The sequence below is a fragment of the Oikopleura dioica genome, chromosome PAR (assembly GCF_907165135.1).
Source record: "Oikopleura dioica chromosome PAR, OKI2018_I68_1.0, whole genome shotgun sequence".
In the NCBI taxonomy this organism is placed as follows: domain Eukaryota; kingdom Metazoa; phylum Chordata; class Appendicularia; order Copelata; family Oikopleuridae; genus Oikopleura; species Oikopleura dioica.
Genome location: NC_137293.1, coordinates 11,432,331 through 11,448,142, shown reverse-complemented (window position 1 = coordinate 11,448,142; position 15,812 = coordinate 11,432,331). Strand labels below are relative to the sequence as shown.

Below are 15,812 nucleotides of genomic sequence, written 5' to 3'. Positions count from 1 at the left end.
TTTATTTTTGTATTCTGGAGGAGAAGTGATGTTTGCAATAGTATTGACAGTATTGGCAAGAGCAGATAGCAGCAGTCTCTGTTCTTTAGGCCAGATTTTCTTCTTTATCTCATAAAGTGCATAAATAATATAAATTATGATGAAAATGTAGCTTGCAAGAAATATCCTAATGAAGAAATCGTCGTTGTCTCTTTTCGGGTACATGCTTGTCGGAATTAAGAGAGATCGTGTTTTTGTGTAATTGAATTATTTGCTGGGCATGAGGATACAAAGTATTGATTTTTGAATTATATTAATACGTCTAACCAGAGGAAGCGATCCATTCCGTGGCGATTAGATTATTTTTAGATATAAATATAGCATTCAAACGTAGGCAGTGCGAAGGTATACCCACGAGATTCTAAGCCAAAGGGGAACAGATAATCGATATTTTAAGCTATTGATCGACCTTAGTTTAGAAAAAAATATTAGAGAGTTGCACGTAAAAACGTGAAGGTAATTAAATGAAGTAACTTATAAAAAGACATAAAATGGGGAAATCGATTAAGTTCGAGTTAGGGTTCCCCAGAATCTACTTTGATGCATGAGCACTCCATCATTCACTCATGATAAGCCAATTGTTTTGAAGCTCTTGTGAAAAGGGATGAGCTCTGTGACACGCTGAGGTCTGGCCTGCGGGCCAGGGCAGCTGGTAATGACCTTCGGGAGTGTCCCTTCAGAGGCTTTGCACAAATTCCTTACTGTATTACTACTCGTGCAGCAGATGAATTTTTTCGCACCCCGTTAGATTGATTTTTAGTTTTTTGTTTTAGTTAATATTGCAAAAAAAATGACGGCGGAAGAAAAGCAGAGAATAAGTTTGAAGGACAGATTGCAGAATGTGATTGAGAGCAATATCAGACTGGAAAATAGAGCAAAAGCTGGAGAAGTAGCTATTGAAATCGTTAGAAAAGGTAAATTTGGATTCATTAAGAGTTTCTTATTCTGTTTTAGATCATTTGTTGGAATTGAACAGAATCAAAGTCTTCTATGAAAGTGAGATGTGTGAAGCCAGAAGACTTTTGGATGACCAAGCAGACGAACATCATCGGTAAACTGAATAAATATGCCCGATTCTAATTCAAGTTTCAAGCGAGCAAATGAAAACAGCTAACCTCAAAAGAGAACTGGAAGCATTGAGAAAGCTCAATGGCGAAACAGAGAAAACATTGGAAGTTGTTAAATCTGCGCTTAAAAGTAGCGAAGACCGTTTTGAGCGAACAAATCTTAATCTTACTCAAAAAACACGTGAAGCAAAGCAGCTTGAGGAAGATGTTAAACGTCTTACGAAAGAAAATTCAGACTTGAGTGGCAAAATAACAGGTGATTGTTGATTATGATTTGTTTCTAAAATATGTTTCATCGAAGTTCTGAATGCACAACTTTCTACCTCATCGACTGAACTGCATGCAACTAAAAATAAGCTTCAAAGTGCAGAGGAGATGGCTGCAATGAAAAATCAGCTTCTGGAAGATTTTATCGCGCTCAGAAAGAACCAAGAAGCTGAGCGAATTGAACGTTGTGAAACTCATCCCACATTGCAGCCGACTGAGGAGTTAGCAGAAAGCTTTAGAAATGAGATTCTGCAGATACAGGAGAATGAGCAAAAGAGAAAGAATGAATACGAAATGGAAATCAAAAACTTGAAGAAACAGGTTTCAGATTATAAAGCGGACGCTTCAGCAAATCACTCAAAATTTGTGATTGCAGAGAAAAAAATTGCTTCAGCAGGTAATTTTTTTTTAGTTTCTTTCTTTATCGATTTATAGAGGAGCAGCACAAGAATGAGCTTCTGCAACTGGAAGAAGAGAATCGCAAAAACCTAATTGAAATTGAAAAACTGAAAGATAATCAAGCAGAGTCACAACAGGCGATTTCTGAGCGTGATTTGGTATTCATAAAACCATTAAATACCTTGTCATTTTTCTTATATTTTAGGAAATCAAAAAGTTGAACAAAATCGCAGATTCTCTCCAAGAAAGTGACATCAAGAAGGAACTCACAACGTTCGAAAGTCTGCTGAAAACAGAAGAAGACCGCCTCGGAATCGCCTCTCGAAAACGTCCGGCTGAACAAGTTGAAGATAACGACAGCACAGATGAGAGTGATGCAAAGAAAAACTGTTCAATTATGTAGCATGTCTGTAGCTTGAGAAATAACAATAAATGTTTGCCTAACTCGTTTTATTTCAGTAGTAAAGTATCATGTTTTCTTCATCAGAAATAAAGCTCAGTGAGTATGAAGCAACTGTTTGAATGCTCGATTCGTCATCTCGTCTTCCCTTTTTGTTAAACTTTCAATTTTCTTTATAAAATGTAGCTATACTTACGTTACTTACTTCATCGTTGCGATAATATTCCATTTCCGACTCGATTGAATGGGCTTCACATGCGGAGCCAGCATAACAAACCAAATCATTTATTTTGGTGTCGCCATAACCACTGTATCCAATTTATGAACCCGCTTTGGATACTATTAGCAGCTCAAATTTAAACTCAGTTAATGAATTTTCCTGGCAGAAGAGTCGTCCCCAGACTCTCCTATTTGATCAAGCTCCATGCTATCTAAAATGATGATGAGAAAAGTATATTTACCGATGATTAGTTACCAATGTTGTCAATCTCATAAGTTGCGAAAATTCCAGCATATTTCTCCTCGTCGTCTAAAACACGATCCATCATTTTGTCCGAGCTAAGAGAAGATTGTTCTTGCAACAAATAGACTCGTTTCCACAAGCTTTCCAATTCCTCAATATCCATCGCTTCAAACAGATCTCTTTGAAGCCCAGTCGTTTCTACTAACGCAGTCATGTTGATGTAAAGCTCTGGATCTCGTGTTCTCTCTCTTTCAACGAAAAAATTTCTGAAACGGTTAAAGAAAGAGCAGAGTTGTTCAAACATCGCATAGAAAAATCTGTAGCCAGGTTTTCCGCAAAATCCCAAAATGAGAATTTTAACTGCAGAAGAAAAAGGCATGTATGAATTTGCTGTTGATCATTTGGGCGGACAACTACCGCGGATAAGCTGTCTACTTGATTATGCAAAATGTTCTGAAGAAGATGGAAAAATCATAAGATTGGAATAAGTTATTAATATCTACTCTTCAAGGCTGCAAGTCTTAATTAAAATATATTTATTTATTATTAGATTTTGGCTTCTCATCATAGACAAACAAAAGTGCTAATAGTCTCGGCCATCAAATTCTCAGTGCATCATTTCTCCGACGGCTTCCCTCTAATACATCGCAGTTCTTATTCGTAAAAGATCTTGCGATGAAGCTTTTACCGGCTCTCGTTCTTGGCGCCGTTGTCGCTCAGGACTACTACTTCGATGCTAATGGCGAGAGAAAGAAGAAGAAGACCAAAGTGACGAAGAGTGATGCTTGCGGATGCACTGAGATGCCTAAAAATGGACCTGACGCGGTGGCTACTTGCGTTTCGGTAAGTTATTTCACAAGTTACCTTGAGGAATTTATTTGAAAGGACGGTGGAAAAAGAAAAACTATTGATTGGACTTGTCCAGCGACAGGAACCACTCAGCGGTTCACCAACGTTAAATGCAGACGAATCAAAAAGATGAGCTTGAACGAGCAATGTGGCGATCTCACTTGCAATTGCAAATCTGAAGTCGACGCTTTCGTTGCTACAATGAGCCCTGATGAGGGACAAGCTGTCGGTACGTGCACGAATGCTCGAAAGAAGCCAACATATAAGCTTTTCTGCGATACTGACTCTGACAACATCCATGATGCTGGAGAAGTTTCCCAGGAGTTCAAAGTCAAGTGCAGAAACGGTGAAATCCGAAAGAACAGATTCGACCAGCTTCTCTGTGGCAATTCTATCATCGGAGGTGACGGATGGGAAAGCGGTCCAGCTTCAATGCCTTCTGGCTTGACCTGCGCAGATCCAACTAATCCATTTTCCGCTAGAAGAAAACGCAAGATCAAGGATTTCGCTACTTCGAAAATTGTCGGTGGACAAACCGTTGATAGAAAAACAACATGGCCCTGGATTGTCAAGACGCCAGGATGTGGTGGCAGCATCATTTCTGCCAATCCAAGCGGAACCAATGACTGGATTCTTACAGGAAAGTTTTGATATCAAGATTTATTCAAGGGTTAATTTGTTTAATTATCAATAAAATGACAAGAATCATCGATAATTATAGACTTTTCGAAATATTAAAAAGCGGCCCATTGTTGCGATGGACTGAGTTCAATGAACGTGATTGTGGGATCTGAAGATCGAATGATTGGTGGAGCTTCCACAGATGAAGAATTTCAGGTTACCTCAATCAGCATCACAAAGCATCCCGATTACAACGGTAATCTTGGTTCTTCTAATTCTCCCGGATCTGATGTCTGTCTCGTCGAAGTTCCAAATCTGACAGGTTTGATTTAATTATACTTGTATTATTTTTGTCAACTATCTAAAATGATTATGAGCAAGAAAAAACACAAAATAATCAATTACAATAGATTCTCAACCGGCCGGATGCAATGACTGTTGGAAACCTGTTTGCCTCCCATCGACTCATGTCGACGATAAGAGACTTTGCTACGTTGCTGGCTGGGGAACTATCTCCTCCGGTGGTAGCTCTTCTACATTCGTAATGCGTATCCCATGTTTTCCTATCCTATTCGTAAATTTAGCTCCGTGATGTTGGCGTCCATGCTTTCTCCCAAGAAGCTTGCACCTCTATCCCCGACATGAGCGGACTCGTTCAAGATAACGAGTTCTGCGCCGGTGTTCCAGATTTCAACGGAGACGGCATTACTGACGGAGGAAAGGACTCCTGCCAAGGTGATTCCGGCGGACCTCTTGTTTGCGAAGAATCTGGCACTGCTGTCATCTACGGCGTCGTCAGCTGGGGCTTCGGATGCGCTTTCCCAGATAATCCTGGAGTCTATGCTAAAGTGTCCTCGTTCACCAGCTGGATATTCTCAACAATGAATTCATAAATAAAAATGATCACTTGGAAAACATATTATAAATTTATTCCAAGAGAAAGTTTCAGCCTCAGTTTCAAAATCACCTTTTCAAGAAACAAAAAGAATGAAAAGTACATTGCAGTAAAAAGCGAACCAGCCGTCTCCACGATAAGAAAATTCAGCAAAAACCACTTTGTCGTAGGAAAATATGGATAAGGCCATCTTCCGGTCACTAAGAATTTGTCGTTTATTATCTAAAGGAAAGTAATTTACCATGATAGATCGAGGTAATCCAAGTTGAATACACCGCACTTAAAATTTGGCCAGGTATTCTATCGGGCCAACATTTTGAGTGAGAAAAATTGTAGGCTTCCAGAAGAGATGCTATAAAAACCCCTGCGTGCTGGACTGAAAAGGATTAATTTTCTAAGATAAATAAGCATTTTTTACCATGTGCAAGCCAAAGGGGCCGCATTCCTACGACACTTCTGTTGAAGCTATAAACAAGGTAGAAATTTCCAAATACAATCGTGCTGCCAGGTCCGATGATAGTTCCTTGCAACCAAGATGAAAATCTTGAGATTCGTCCGTTCTGGTAATGAGCGCCCAGCAATAGAAGACAATAATTGATGATTGCCAATTGATGAATTATGTCCGTCAAGTATCGGAAATAACCACTATTCAACAAGGTTTGAGCACGATATTTAGGCTTACCGGACTGAATTTCGACTCATTTTCTAGCTTGATTCAGTGGTCATGTGACGCAAATATAGAAAGCCTAGAACCAGGGCTTTCATTTGAGCACCATATCGAGGGTCTGGGTCATGCCCGCAAGGCAATTTATGGGACCTGAAGTTCCAAAATGGGCACTAGAATTCTTTAGAAGAATTTTCGATGCCGGGCCGGCCTTCTCAGAAGTCGAGAGTCAGTTATTTAGAAAGCCCAGGCTCTGAGCTTTCCGTAGAGCCCAAGAAATCTTAGTGCAGAGCGGTTTGTGGCCTTCAGCGATCAGTTTAATTGTCAATTTACTGCCTATTTTGGCCATTTTTTGGGAGAAAGTCATCAATTTCATTGAAATTTAACCGCAAAAACAAGACTTCAAGCGCTCGCTGAAGGCCACAAACCGCTCTGCACTAAGATTTCTTGGGCTCTACGGAAAGCTCAGAGCATGGGCTTTCTAAATAACTGACTCTCGACTTCTGAGAAGGCCGGCCCGGCATCGAAAATTCTTCTAAAGAATTCTAGTGCTCATTTTGGAACTTCAGGTCCCATAAATTGCCTTGCGGGCATGACCCAGACCACTCGATATGGTGCTCAAATGAAAGCCCTGGTTCTAGGCTTTCTATATTTGCGTCACATGACCACTGAATCAAGCTAGAAAAATGAGTCGAAATTCAGTCCGGTAAGCCTAACGATATTATTATAGGAACCAGAGATAACAAAAATGCGATGTAACCTTTCCCAACATATCTCAGCGGCTCTCTGTAGATGTACTGCTCACGGTGAAAAATATGAAAGAGCCAGGCCAATAGTAGGACAGCTTAATTTTAGATAAGTCAAAAGAAGAGAGCCAAATTACAGAAGGAAATGAGCCGCGAAAGCTGGTCATTCTTGGGGACCTTCCTTGGTTTCACTCGAAATTGTTTGACTGAAACGACATTGTTGAACATGCGATATTTTTTTGAAAGGCAAGCGTTGGTGATCGCGCGAACTGAAGATAACAAACAACTTGATGAACTGATTTAATATCGCTATCTAGAATTAGATGCAAAAATCTGAATAAAAGATAGAGAGAGGGAAGTAAGAAGATGCTTGTACGACTGTAAGTTTTTTTGTAGTTTTTGTTTATTATCAGTATTTATTGGCAGTTGAGAGACCAGAGCAGTTCGAAGGTGTTGTCAGAGGAATAATAGACTCGTTGTTTGTTGATAAACTCGATCGCATTTTGGTAGTACATCGGAAGGCAAATTTCAGGGCCTTCATCTTCGCTGAGAAGGGTGTAAGATGGCAATTCGTTCTGGTCGTCTGTTTCAGCGATGAAGTCGTCACAAATGTCGAGCGCTTTCTCGGGTGATTGATCATCATCCTTCAGTGCCTGGAAGTCTTGACGGATTGTTTTCGAGATCTCCGGACGAATGGGTTTTTCTGCGACCGTTAATTTCTTTCGGGAAAGTCGTGGAGGAAGAGCCTGCATTTGAAGGATGAGTTTTTCGATGACTTTGGAAGCTTCTTCTTGGTTTTTCTTCTCAGGCCAAAAGGATCCGACGTTTTTCTGAAGCATTTCTAGCGTGATTTTCGTCTCGATCTTTGCTTTTCGCATATTCTTCCGCTTCGACATGAACCATTTGTTAATTTGTCCGTTGCTCATCCCTGTCTTTTCAATGAGAAACTGCTTCTGGGATTCATCTGGGGTTCTTGTGATTTCAAAAAGTAGTTATTCAGGAATTCGTCCTGTGGTTTGGTAAGAGTAGAATGTTTTCGGGTCATTTTGGTTTGCTGATGAATGTAGAAAGTGGAGTATATACCGATTCTCGCAGAAAAGGTGGCGTACTCGCGACACAGCAGGAGAAAAGTTCCTGAAAGGGAGAATCAGATAACCGCGGGATGCCGGACACTACGAATGCGATGAATTCTGATGATAGTGACCCACAGAGCTTTTAGTGAAATCTCAAGTTTACAAAAGCATTAGTGAGCTACTAGACGCCGCTGAAAAGACTTCTTGTCGATATGAAAAGAATTCGTTCAAGTGGCTTCCTGTTGTCTTTCCGTATTTTGAGCCCTTGGAAAAATTTCCGCTTTTAGCTTTGATGTTGATGTTGCTCAGAGAAGTCAGGATGAGCTCATTTATAAGAGTCTAATTGAGAGACAATTGCACAAGAGGACACTATGAGATATTTTAGGTACTTTTTTTATTTTTGAAGTGCTTTTTGCTTCTTGAATTTTCAAGGCCAAATTTTTTTATCACTGATTTCAAGCAGCCAGGACGAGCTTGATCCTGCGAAGCCCCGCAGGCAGCGACGATGAGCTTTCTGCGCAGATTTGCTTTGACAGGAGTGAGTTGAACGGCGCTCACTCTGACAAAATTAAACTAGAACGGAACGGTAGTCGTGGCCGGCGGCGCTTTTACCTCGATTCTGCAAAGTTCTTGGTTTACTTGATAAGATTCTGCCGGCTATTCCGTGTTATTTCCGTAAGTTTTTACAATTTTAAGTTTTAGCATGTTGTTCTTTGAATAGTTAGCTAATTTCAACCCAGAGAAAAAGATCAAGAGATTTTGCGCAGCTGCACCTTCAGTCATCATAAAATTGGTAGCAATATATGTCGAAAAGTCTGCGCTTATCCGATAGGCCTTGAATCCAACACGTAAATAGTTGAAAGTTTCAACTTGAAACGCTTGATGTTGGATGACGCTTATCTTTATTCAAATTGAATTTTTGCGATTACGGATTATCCTTACGGGATATCTTTGTTTTGGGTAAAAACTGAATTCTAGGATTACCCTTGGTAGCTGGTACATCGTATGAAGCACGTTGTAAAATAGTTTTATGTCTGTTATTTAATTGACCGTAGCTGACAAAAGAAGCCTTGAACCGATTCCAAATTGTTATTTTCTGCTGATAAACAACAATGAAGCGGGTTTCAGAGCAAAGAGAAGCTTCAATGAAGGGGTGAATATTTTCAACTTTTTTTTTATGTTTTGCTTTTTGCGATTTTTAATGCCTTTTCGCCGCGATTTTCGAAAATATGTACCTTAGACGAATAAGTAATGAAATAAAGTTCACGTAAGTCGAACACGTTACTACTTGGCCGCGCATAATTTTTGTTTATATATCAACAGATTCGAGCTCAGAATAAAAAGTTCAACCCTTTTGGCGCCCGAGAGGGCTGTAAATGATAACTTATTCTAGCATAGGAATACTTTCAAAAGAAAGGTTTTTTTATTAATAAATTTGGTTGATTAGATAGGATCTCGTTGATCTTTGTTCCATCTTTGGGCGTGATGCGTCACTTTCTCTTGATTCTATCAGCAGGACTGAAAGCAAAGTTGATTGATTTTGAGCCCTACTAAAGTCAACCCGTCCTCTGAATTCAAACCCAACTAATCGCGAGCGGCTGAGAGAAAACAGAGACGTGTGTCTGTGTCAGGGGCCAATTACAATCACTTCAGTCGCATCTTAATTGTCAAATAAAGAAGAAAAATGCTGATTATTTTTATAATCAGTAGGCTAACTTGAAGAGAAAGAGCTTCGAAATGAACATGCTCGGTAAATGTGGGAAAATGTTACTTTGATACGCGTAAATCATTTCTCTCACGCTCCACCAGGAGTATTTTTATCTAAATTTTATGATGTAAATACAAAAAGAATGCGGGATTTCGGGAGATTCGCTTGCGGATAAGATGGAGGGCGGTGCGCATAAATTTTTTATGAAGCCTCCAGTGATTAGCCACTGTAGGCTCTTGAAAATAATCGGCTACTTGAGAGACAAAGCGGGACAAAAGTTAGAAGAAATGCAAAAGAGTGACGTGATTTTAAGATCGTCTCATATGGGCGCGATGAAAACGGCGAAGCAAGAGAGAAAATGGTACTGGCAGGCTGCGATAGGAGTCCTGATAGGATGGCTCCTGGGACAGAGTGTGATCAAAATGGAAAACAGCTGCAAACGTGGCAAGGGATACAGTGTTGACTACACGTCGGAGGATAATATTCCTGATGGCGAGCTGGACGGTAAGCACTCGAGCAATATTAATTTTTCATCTTGCTTCAATACTTGATTCAGCTCCTGGGAGAATCCGCCAAAAACCACGAAGAAAAAGAAAGTTCCTCTATGTTGCCATGATGTCTGCTGACAAATTCATCGATTCAAGAGTCAAAACTGCCGCCGAAACCTGGGCAAGTTCATTAAAAACATGGAACAAGGATTCTGGCGTCGACGTGGAAATTTTTGCCCAAAGTAACTACACAGGCGTTCCTCATCATATCGTCAAAATGCCCGGAATTTCGGATAATGTCTACCCGCCTCAGAAGAAATCTTTTTCGATGATGCGTTACGTCCATGATCACAAAGTAAACGATTACGAGTGGTTTCTCAGGCTCGATGATGATGCGTATGTTCACATAGGAAAGTTTGCTAAATCATCTTTTCAACATCTGAAAAAGCGCTGACAATTTAGTAAACTCGTAAAGAACACTTGGAGAGCTTGTTGAGAAGAATAAACTCATCTGATGCACTGTACATTGGTTCGCCAGGGTTTGGTCGAGATAACGATGATTTCGTTGAGGACAACATGGTCTACTGTATGGGCGGTCCTGGAATTGTCTTTTCGAAAATTACCCTGCAAAAATTGTCACCCAAGCTGGGGGAGTGTCTCAAGAATAATCTGATGACTGAGCACGAAGATATCGAGCTTGGAAGATGTGTTTATCATCATGCTAATGTTGGCTGCACCAAGTCTTATGAAATGGCTGCGCTTTTCAAGAATAATTACAATGTGGAAGAAACTGACTCAGAAGGACTAAAGCCTTTGTTTGAAGAAGTAGCCGCTCATTCAGCAACCTACCACGCGAACAAAATCCAGGCTAATCAATTCGCTCTTCATAATACTGTCATGCTCAAGAAAATCCAAAAGCTTCGTCAATCAGGTACTCTTCGTTGATTTCAGACCCGTCGTAAAATAATTATTTCAGCATCTGAGCTCGAAAAGGACGTTGAAAGAATGAGAAAAGAAATCTTTGACAATTCGCCTTTCAAAGATCGCAAATTCTACAAATTACCACGTGACAAATCTGTCGTTTGGCAGCAAATCACACAAGGGCGGCATTATTCTATCGACTTCATTTCTCGTGGTATTCTCCAACCCTGGGTCAATGTCGTGACGGAACTCGCGAGAGAAGCTGCGAAGGCATATTACAAGGTCTGATTACAACCTCGGAAATAAGGATCAGAACTTTCTTTTTTAGGAAAATAAACTCCATGGGAAGATCGAGCGAATTCACGTAGACCGTGTTTATCAAACAACATCCGGTACAGCGACCGAATATCTTACCATGATTGACATGAAACACATCATCAATGGAGAAGAAAATACTGTCACCGCCGCTTTCAGAGCAAAGCGGTCCTTTTTATCGTTGATGATGGAGGAACCCGGACAGCTTCAAATGCCTCTTATAAACAATGCTATCAATCAAAAATCAGACTACAATCAAGAAGCAAATCCAACTCCTGTCAATTTTATCATTCCACTTTCTGGCAGATCCGACGCTGTTCGTGTTTTCCTTGACCGATTGAAAATCGCTGCCCTTTCTCACAGAATCCACATCAACGTCAAAGTCGTCTATTTTGCAAATGATGATCACTCGACTCCAGAGGATGAGAAGAAACTCAAGGAAATGCTGGATGAAGTAAAAGCAGAATATCCAAATTATTTATTCGAAATTCATAACGCAGATGGGCCATTTTCAAGAGGAAAAGGTATGCTTCACAATTTTTCTTGCGCTTTAAATTTTTAGGGCTTCAAATCGGAGCTGAAACTTGCCAAGATGGAGAGCTTCTCTTCTTTTGCGATATCGACATGCAGTTCACCGTCGATTTCTTCCACAGACTCCTCGAAAATACAAAGCCAGGAGTTGCATACTACCCAATAATCTTCTCGCAATTTGACAATAAGCATGTTGGTGACGAGTCGGACAATTTCAAAATTGAAGAGATTAGAGGTTTTTGGCGCGAGTATGGATACGGCATGGTCAGTTTGTACAAAGAAGATTTTGATAAAGCTGGTGGCTTTGATGTTAAAATCATTGGCTGGGGGATGGAAGATGTTTATCTTGCGTCAAATGTTGTCAGGAAAGGATTTCAGCTCAATTTTTTATTTTCATAATAAAATATAACATTATAAAATCCTTTGAAAGTAACAACATCAGAATCATGCGATCAAACGAGCCAAAACTCGTTCATGTCTTCCACGACAAACACTGCGATCCAGACTTGTCTCCCTCTCAGTTAGACTCATGCGTCAAGGATAGTTTCAAATTGACAACGAAATCGAGCTGGCCCGCTTTCTGAGAGAAAGAAATAAATCTACGGGCAATTTCGGGTGTTAGATTGACGTCAAATCTGGATTAATTGGATTGAAGTTTTAGCGCTTTGTCGTTACCTCTAATGGAGGAATTACGATTATACAGCGATTAGTAGTCTAATTTTTACGGGCAAACAGCAAATCCTTCGCCAAAACATAATAGAAACTTATAAAAGACAAAGTTCAGCCACTATGGCCCGGCCGTCTATCATTATTCAGTTCTCAAAAAACTGGGCACCTCTGCGACGAAAGAACTGCTAGGAATCAAAGCATAACATTCCAACTCCAAGAAATTTCCAAGTCTTTTCTGCCAACACAAACTCCAAAAGTTTCAAATGTTTAAGTTTTTACCTCTTGCTTTTAGCAAGATGCAACCGTTACAATAAATAAGTTCGAGCAATAGACCGTGTCTTTTGATCTTTATGTTGTTCAATTATCACTCGTGCAATTTGAAGGCGATGTTTCACAAATATTTCCTCGATAAATCTGTTCGGAAATGACGAGCTCCAGCCCTCGACGGGTAACCAGTTGAAGACAGCTGAGTCAGAGGGGTTGTTTGGTGAATCATTAGGTACAATCGGATGGGAGTGCATCCTACAGTCACAGACGTATGGGAGGAAGTGAGAGAAGGCTCACGAGAAAGCTGATCATATGTCAATGACGTTTTCACCGAAAATATATCGTTCGGAAGAGAAGATTCTCTTTCTGTGAAGTTTATATACTCTTGGTTTTTCGGAATCTAAAAGGTAAGATAAAATTCATAAAGATTGCGCAAATCAGTTATAAAATCTGGCTACCTTTTCGGTTTTTTTCTGGGTTTTTATAGTACAAAGACTCGATAGATAACAAGTTTTTCAATTATACAAAAATGATCTAAGAATAAATCAAATCATATGACTGAGGACAGTTCAAACTTGGTTCTCAGATGACACTTTAAAGTTCGGAGATGATGAGGCGTCCGAGCCTCAATGCTTCTAGCGGCGCTATTCTCAACCGAGCTAAGGGAAAACTCTTGAACGTGGAAAGCCTTGCCGATACGTGTAGCAAAACGTGAAAGAGAAAACGTGCCACTGAAAAATATATAAACGAATCCAACCCACTTCCATGAGAGTTTCAACACTGTTTCCAACCCAACGAGCTCAAGAAAAAAGAACGTCGACGATCGTCAATCTTATCTTCATTATTCTTCTTCAAAGCTTATTAATCAGTATGGTCGATGCCTCCCCTTTCAATGTAAGATTTCATCGTTGCTGAATTTAAATTTCAAATATTTTTTGTAGAGACGAGGACATTTACATACCAGATCTTCAAGAAAATCAACAAATGAAGTCAACGAAACACATGTACCGCGCCGTAAGTTCAGATAAATAGCTATCAAGAGATGAAAAAATAGGAATAGTATTATATGAAAAAATAGGATGATATTCTTGAGCTAATCTACCGGAACAGGGCCATAAATCACACCGCCCCCATCGATTTGGGCAGCAGGTGATGTTTATTGCTTCTTGTTTCGGATAATTGTTTGATATCATTTCTATTTTTAGTAATCAGCTGTTCACATTTTGACCGTAATGTACTAAAAATAATCGAGCAACGTATCATCTTTCCTGTTGGTCGTCTTTTCGTAAAATTATTGTTCAGAAATCGGCGCTCTTCCTGCGAATTTCCGAAGTGGAACAGACAGAACTGACAAAGCTCGCCTTTCCGAACAGCTCAATAATAAACGCGGCTCCAATCGCAAAATTATCCAAAAACTTCCGCACGAAGAAAGATATTCGAAATCAAGGAAGAGATCGATGAATAATTCATCCAGAAGAGCTCTTAGAACTTCGATAAGGCATCTGGCTAGTAGATTCAATTGATATCTTTCTACATCCTGTATTATAACTGTAAATAGAACACATTGCTTCACACTGTCAATTAATTAAATATATTTAAAGATTGTTTCCACGCGTTTCTTCTTTAGCAGACCAAGAAACTGTAAATAGCTCTCGAACATAAGTGGGCTCTAATAAGGTGCTTTATGCGCAAGTGATAAGCCCCTGCTGCGTTGGATTTCCCTCATTAGAACTCAATTAATATTCACTTCCTCGTCAAGCTCGATGATCCTAGTTTTCGAAAACTTGGGGCTCTACCCCTTGTCAGTACCCCTTAAATTTTCAAAAAGGTCAAACTCATTTTTTTTTCGAAAAAATACAAGCATTTTGATGACAACAAGTGAGTCAAACACATGCTAAGCTTGTAAGGACTTCCTATGAATCAGGAAAGCGGAAGCGAGGTCAGTAACAGCTGAAGCTGTGAAACTAGCGCAGATTTCCGAACGAGGTGCAAGGACCTTCAGTGCCAGTTTTGTATCCTTATACGGAAATGACTCATTTTCAATTTATTTTCACAATAAAGGCCATTTCATATTCAATGTTATATATTGAATACTGAATAATTATGTGCTACAGGCGGAGGATTAATTAACAAGAGGATATGTTGAGTTGAACAGAAAGCCCATCATCCAGGTTTTTGGCAGTAAAGAGCACTAGATGATCAGGCTCGTAATGAGACTTAAGTCTGTTGAACAGGTAATTAATAAAGATGAAATTAAAAGTGCAGAATAATTGAAATCAAGGAAGAGTGCTAGCATCGTAATTCTTGGTTTTCGCCCGAAACTGGAACTCTCAGTGATGTAATATTTTTCAGAAGAGGAGCCGAATAGCGCAGTCCGTCGAACATGTTTTGAACCATGTTTATTTGGAGGTTGCGATTGGGATCTCCTTCTTTAAAGTACTGATCGCTCTTGAATATTTGACTGAGCACTCTCAAATTAGCTTCCTGATCGTTTATTGTTTTAACGTAACTGAAAAGATTTCTATTGAGATCTATTATTGTTGGATCTTCTGGTACAACGATGTCGCAGTCGTTGATCCTTCGCCTCTCTCTAGCTGGAGTTCCTTCTCGTGTCGCGTGATTTGTTTCGATAACGTTGAGTTCAAATATTCGGACATTTTCAACTCTGTCCTTGACCATAATTTACTCCCCATGAAGCTCAAAAATTGTCGAAAACGAGAATGTCTGAGAATTCACTTTCTTCCGTGTTTTATAAATCTCCAAAGGGTATACTCAGAGGCGACTAATATTTCCCTTCGGATGAATGAAAAGTTCAAAGATCACCTCTGGAATTTGACTGCTCCCGCATTTCTCAAATCCTGGATTTCTCAAAATCCTGAATTTCTCAAATCGCCAAATCAGGAACCTGCCGATTCAGGATTTTGGGAAATGAAGGATTGAGAAAAGCAGGATTTTGAGAAATGAAAGATTCAGCTAAAATTTCAAATTGGTCTCCGTTTGTCTTAGTCCCCGTTTGCCCAAGAAGAAGCCAATCCTGGCTTCTTCAACCCCAATCCTGGCCTCAATCATGTCTTCTTCAATATCATTGATATACTATCAATCATGGCTCCTCCATCGTCAATTCTGGTTTCTACATCGTCAATCCTAGCTTAACCGACTTCAATCATGGCTTCTCCAATGTCAATCCCGGGTTCTTCGACGTCAATCCCGACTTCTTCAACGTCGATCCCGGCGTCATCAGTTTCAATCAAGGCTTTTCCAACAATAATAAATATGAGAGAACTGAAAAGCCGGGACTGACATCTGAAAAGCTAGGATAGACGGTGGAGATGCCAGGATCGACGTTTGAGCCACCAGAATTGACTTCTGTAAAGCTAGGATCGAAGTTGTTGAAGCCAGGATTGACTATGGAGAAGCCAAGAAAATAAAG

The 15,812-nt window shown here is 39.9% G+C and overlaps 4 protein-coding genes and 1 long non-coding RNA gene across 5 annotated transcripts; 4 read left to right on the top strand and 1 right to left on the bottom strand.

Annotated features, from left to right (window-relative positions):
* Positions 1-771: 771 nt before the first annotated feature.
* Positions 772-2,283, top strand: LOC145702699 (uncharacterized). The gene is made up of 6 exons (XM_081779959.1): positions 772-953; positions 994-1,090; positions 1,133-1,362; positions 1,408-1,770; positions 1,809-1,930; positions 1,978-2,283. The coding sequence occupies exons 1-6, from the start codon at positions 830-832 to the stop codon at positions 2,173-2,175; spliced, it is 1,134 nt and encodes a 377-aa protein (XP_081636085.1). The 5' UTR covers positions 772-829; the 3' UTR covers positions 2,176-2,283.
* A 995-nt stretch (positions 2,284-3,278) lies between these two features.
* Positions 3,279-4,150, top strand: LOC145702373 (uncharacterized). Its single transcript, XM_081779595.1, has 2 exons — positions 3,279-3,478; positions 3,521-4,150. The coding sequence occupies exons 1-2, from the start codon at positions 3,311-3,313 to the stop codon at positions 4,133-4,135; spliced, it is 783 nt and encodes a 260-aa protein (XP_081635721.1). The 5' UTR covers positions 3,279-3,310; the 3' UTR covers positions 4,136-4,150.
* A 55-nt stretch (positions 4,151-4,205) lies between these two features.
* On the top strand, positions 4,206-5,030 carry LOC145702375 (trypsin-3-like). The gene is made up of 3 exons (XM_081779596.1): positions 4,206-4,427; positions 4,516-4,646; positions 4,690-5,030. Exons 1-3 carry the CDS (start codon positions 4,256-4,258, stop codon positions 4,996-4,998), a joined length of 612 nt encoding a protein of 203 aa, XP_081635722.1. The 5' UTR covers positions 4,206-4,255; the 3' UTR covers positions 4,999-5,030.
* A 44-nt stretch (positions 5,031-5,074) lies between these two features.
* On the bottom strand, positions 5,075-5,638 carry LOC145702376 (uncharacterized). Its single transcript, XR_014134310.1, has 3 exons — positions 5,419-5,638; positions 5,242-5,376; positions 5,075-5,200 (listed from the first exon to the last, which is right to left on the bottom strand). It is a non-coding gene; the product is annotated as an uncharacterized LOC145702376 (long non-coding RNA).
* A 3,343-nt stretch (positions 5,639-8,981) lies between these two features.
* LOC145702703 (chondroitin sulfate synthase 1-like) lies at positions 8,982-12,445 on the top strand. The gene is given in 9 exon segments (XM_081779964.1): positions 8,982-9,233; positions 9,505-9,695; positions 9,748-10,079; positions 10,142-10,610; positions 10,656-10,882; positions 10,929-11,439; positions 11,478-11,811; positions 11,877-11,985; positions 12,220-12,445. Coding segments are annotated over 8 exon segments (2,262 nt in total). The 5' UTR covers positions 8,982-9,233; positions 9,505-9,514; the 3' UTR covers positions 12,319-12,445.
* Positions 12,446-15,812: the final 3,367 nt, after the last annotated feature.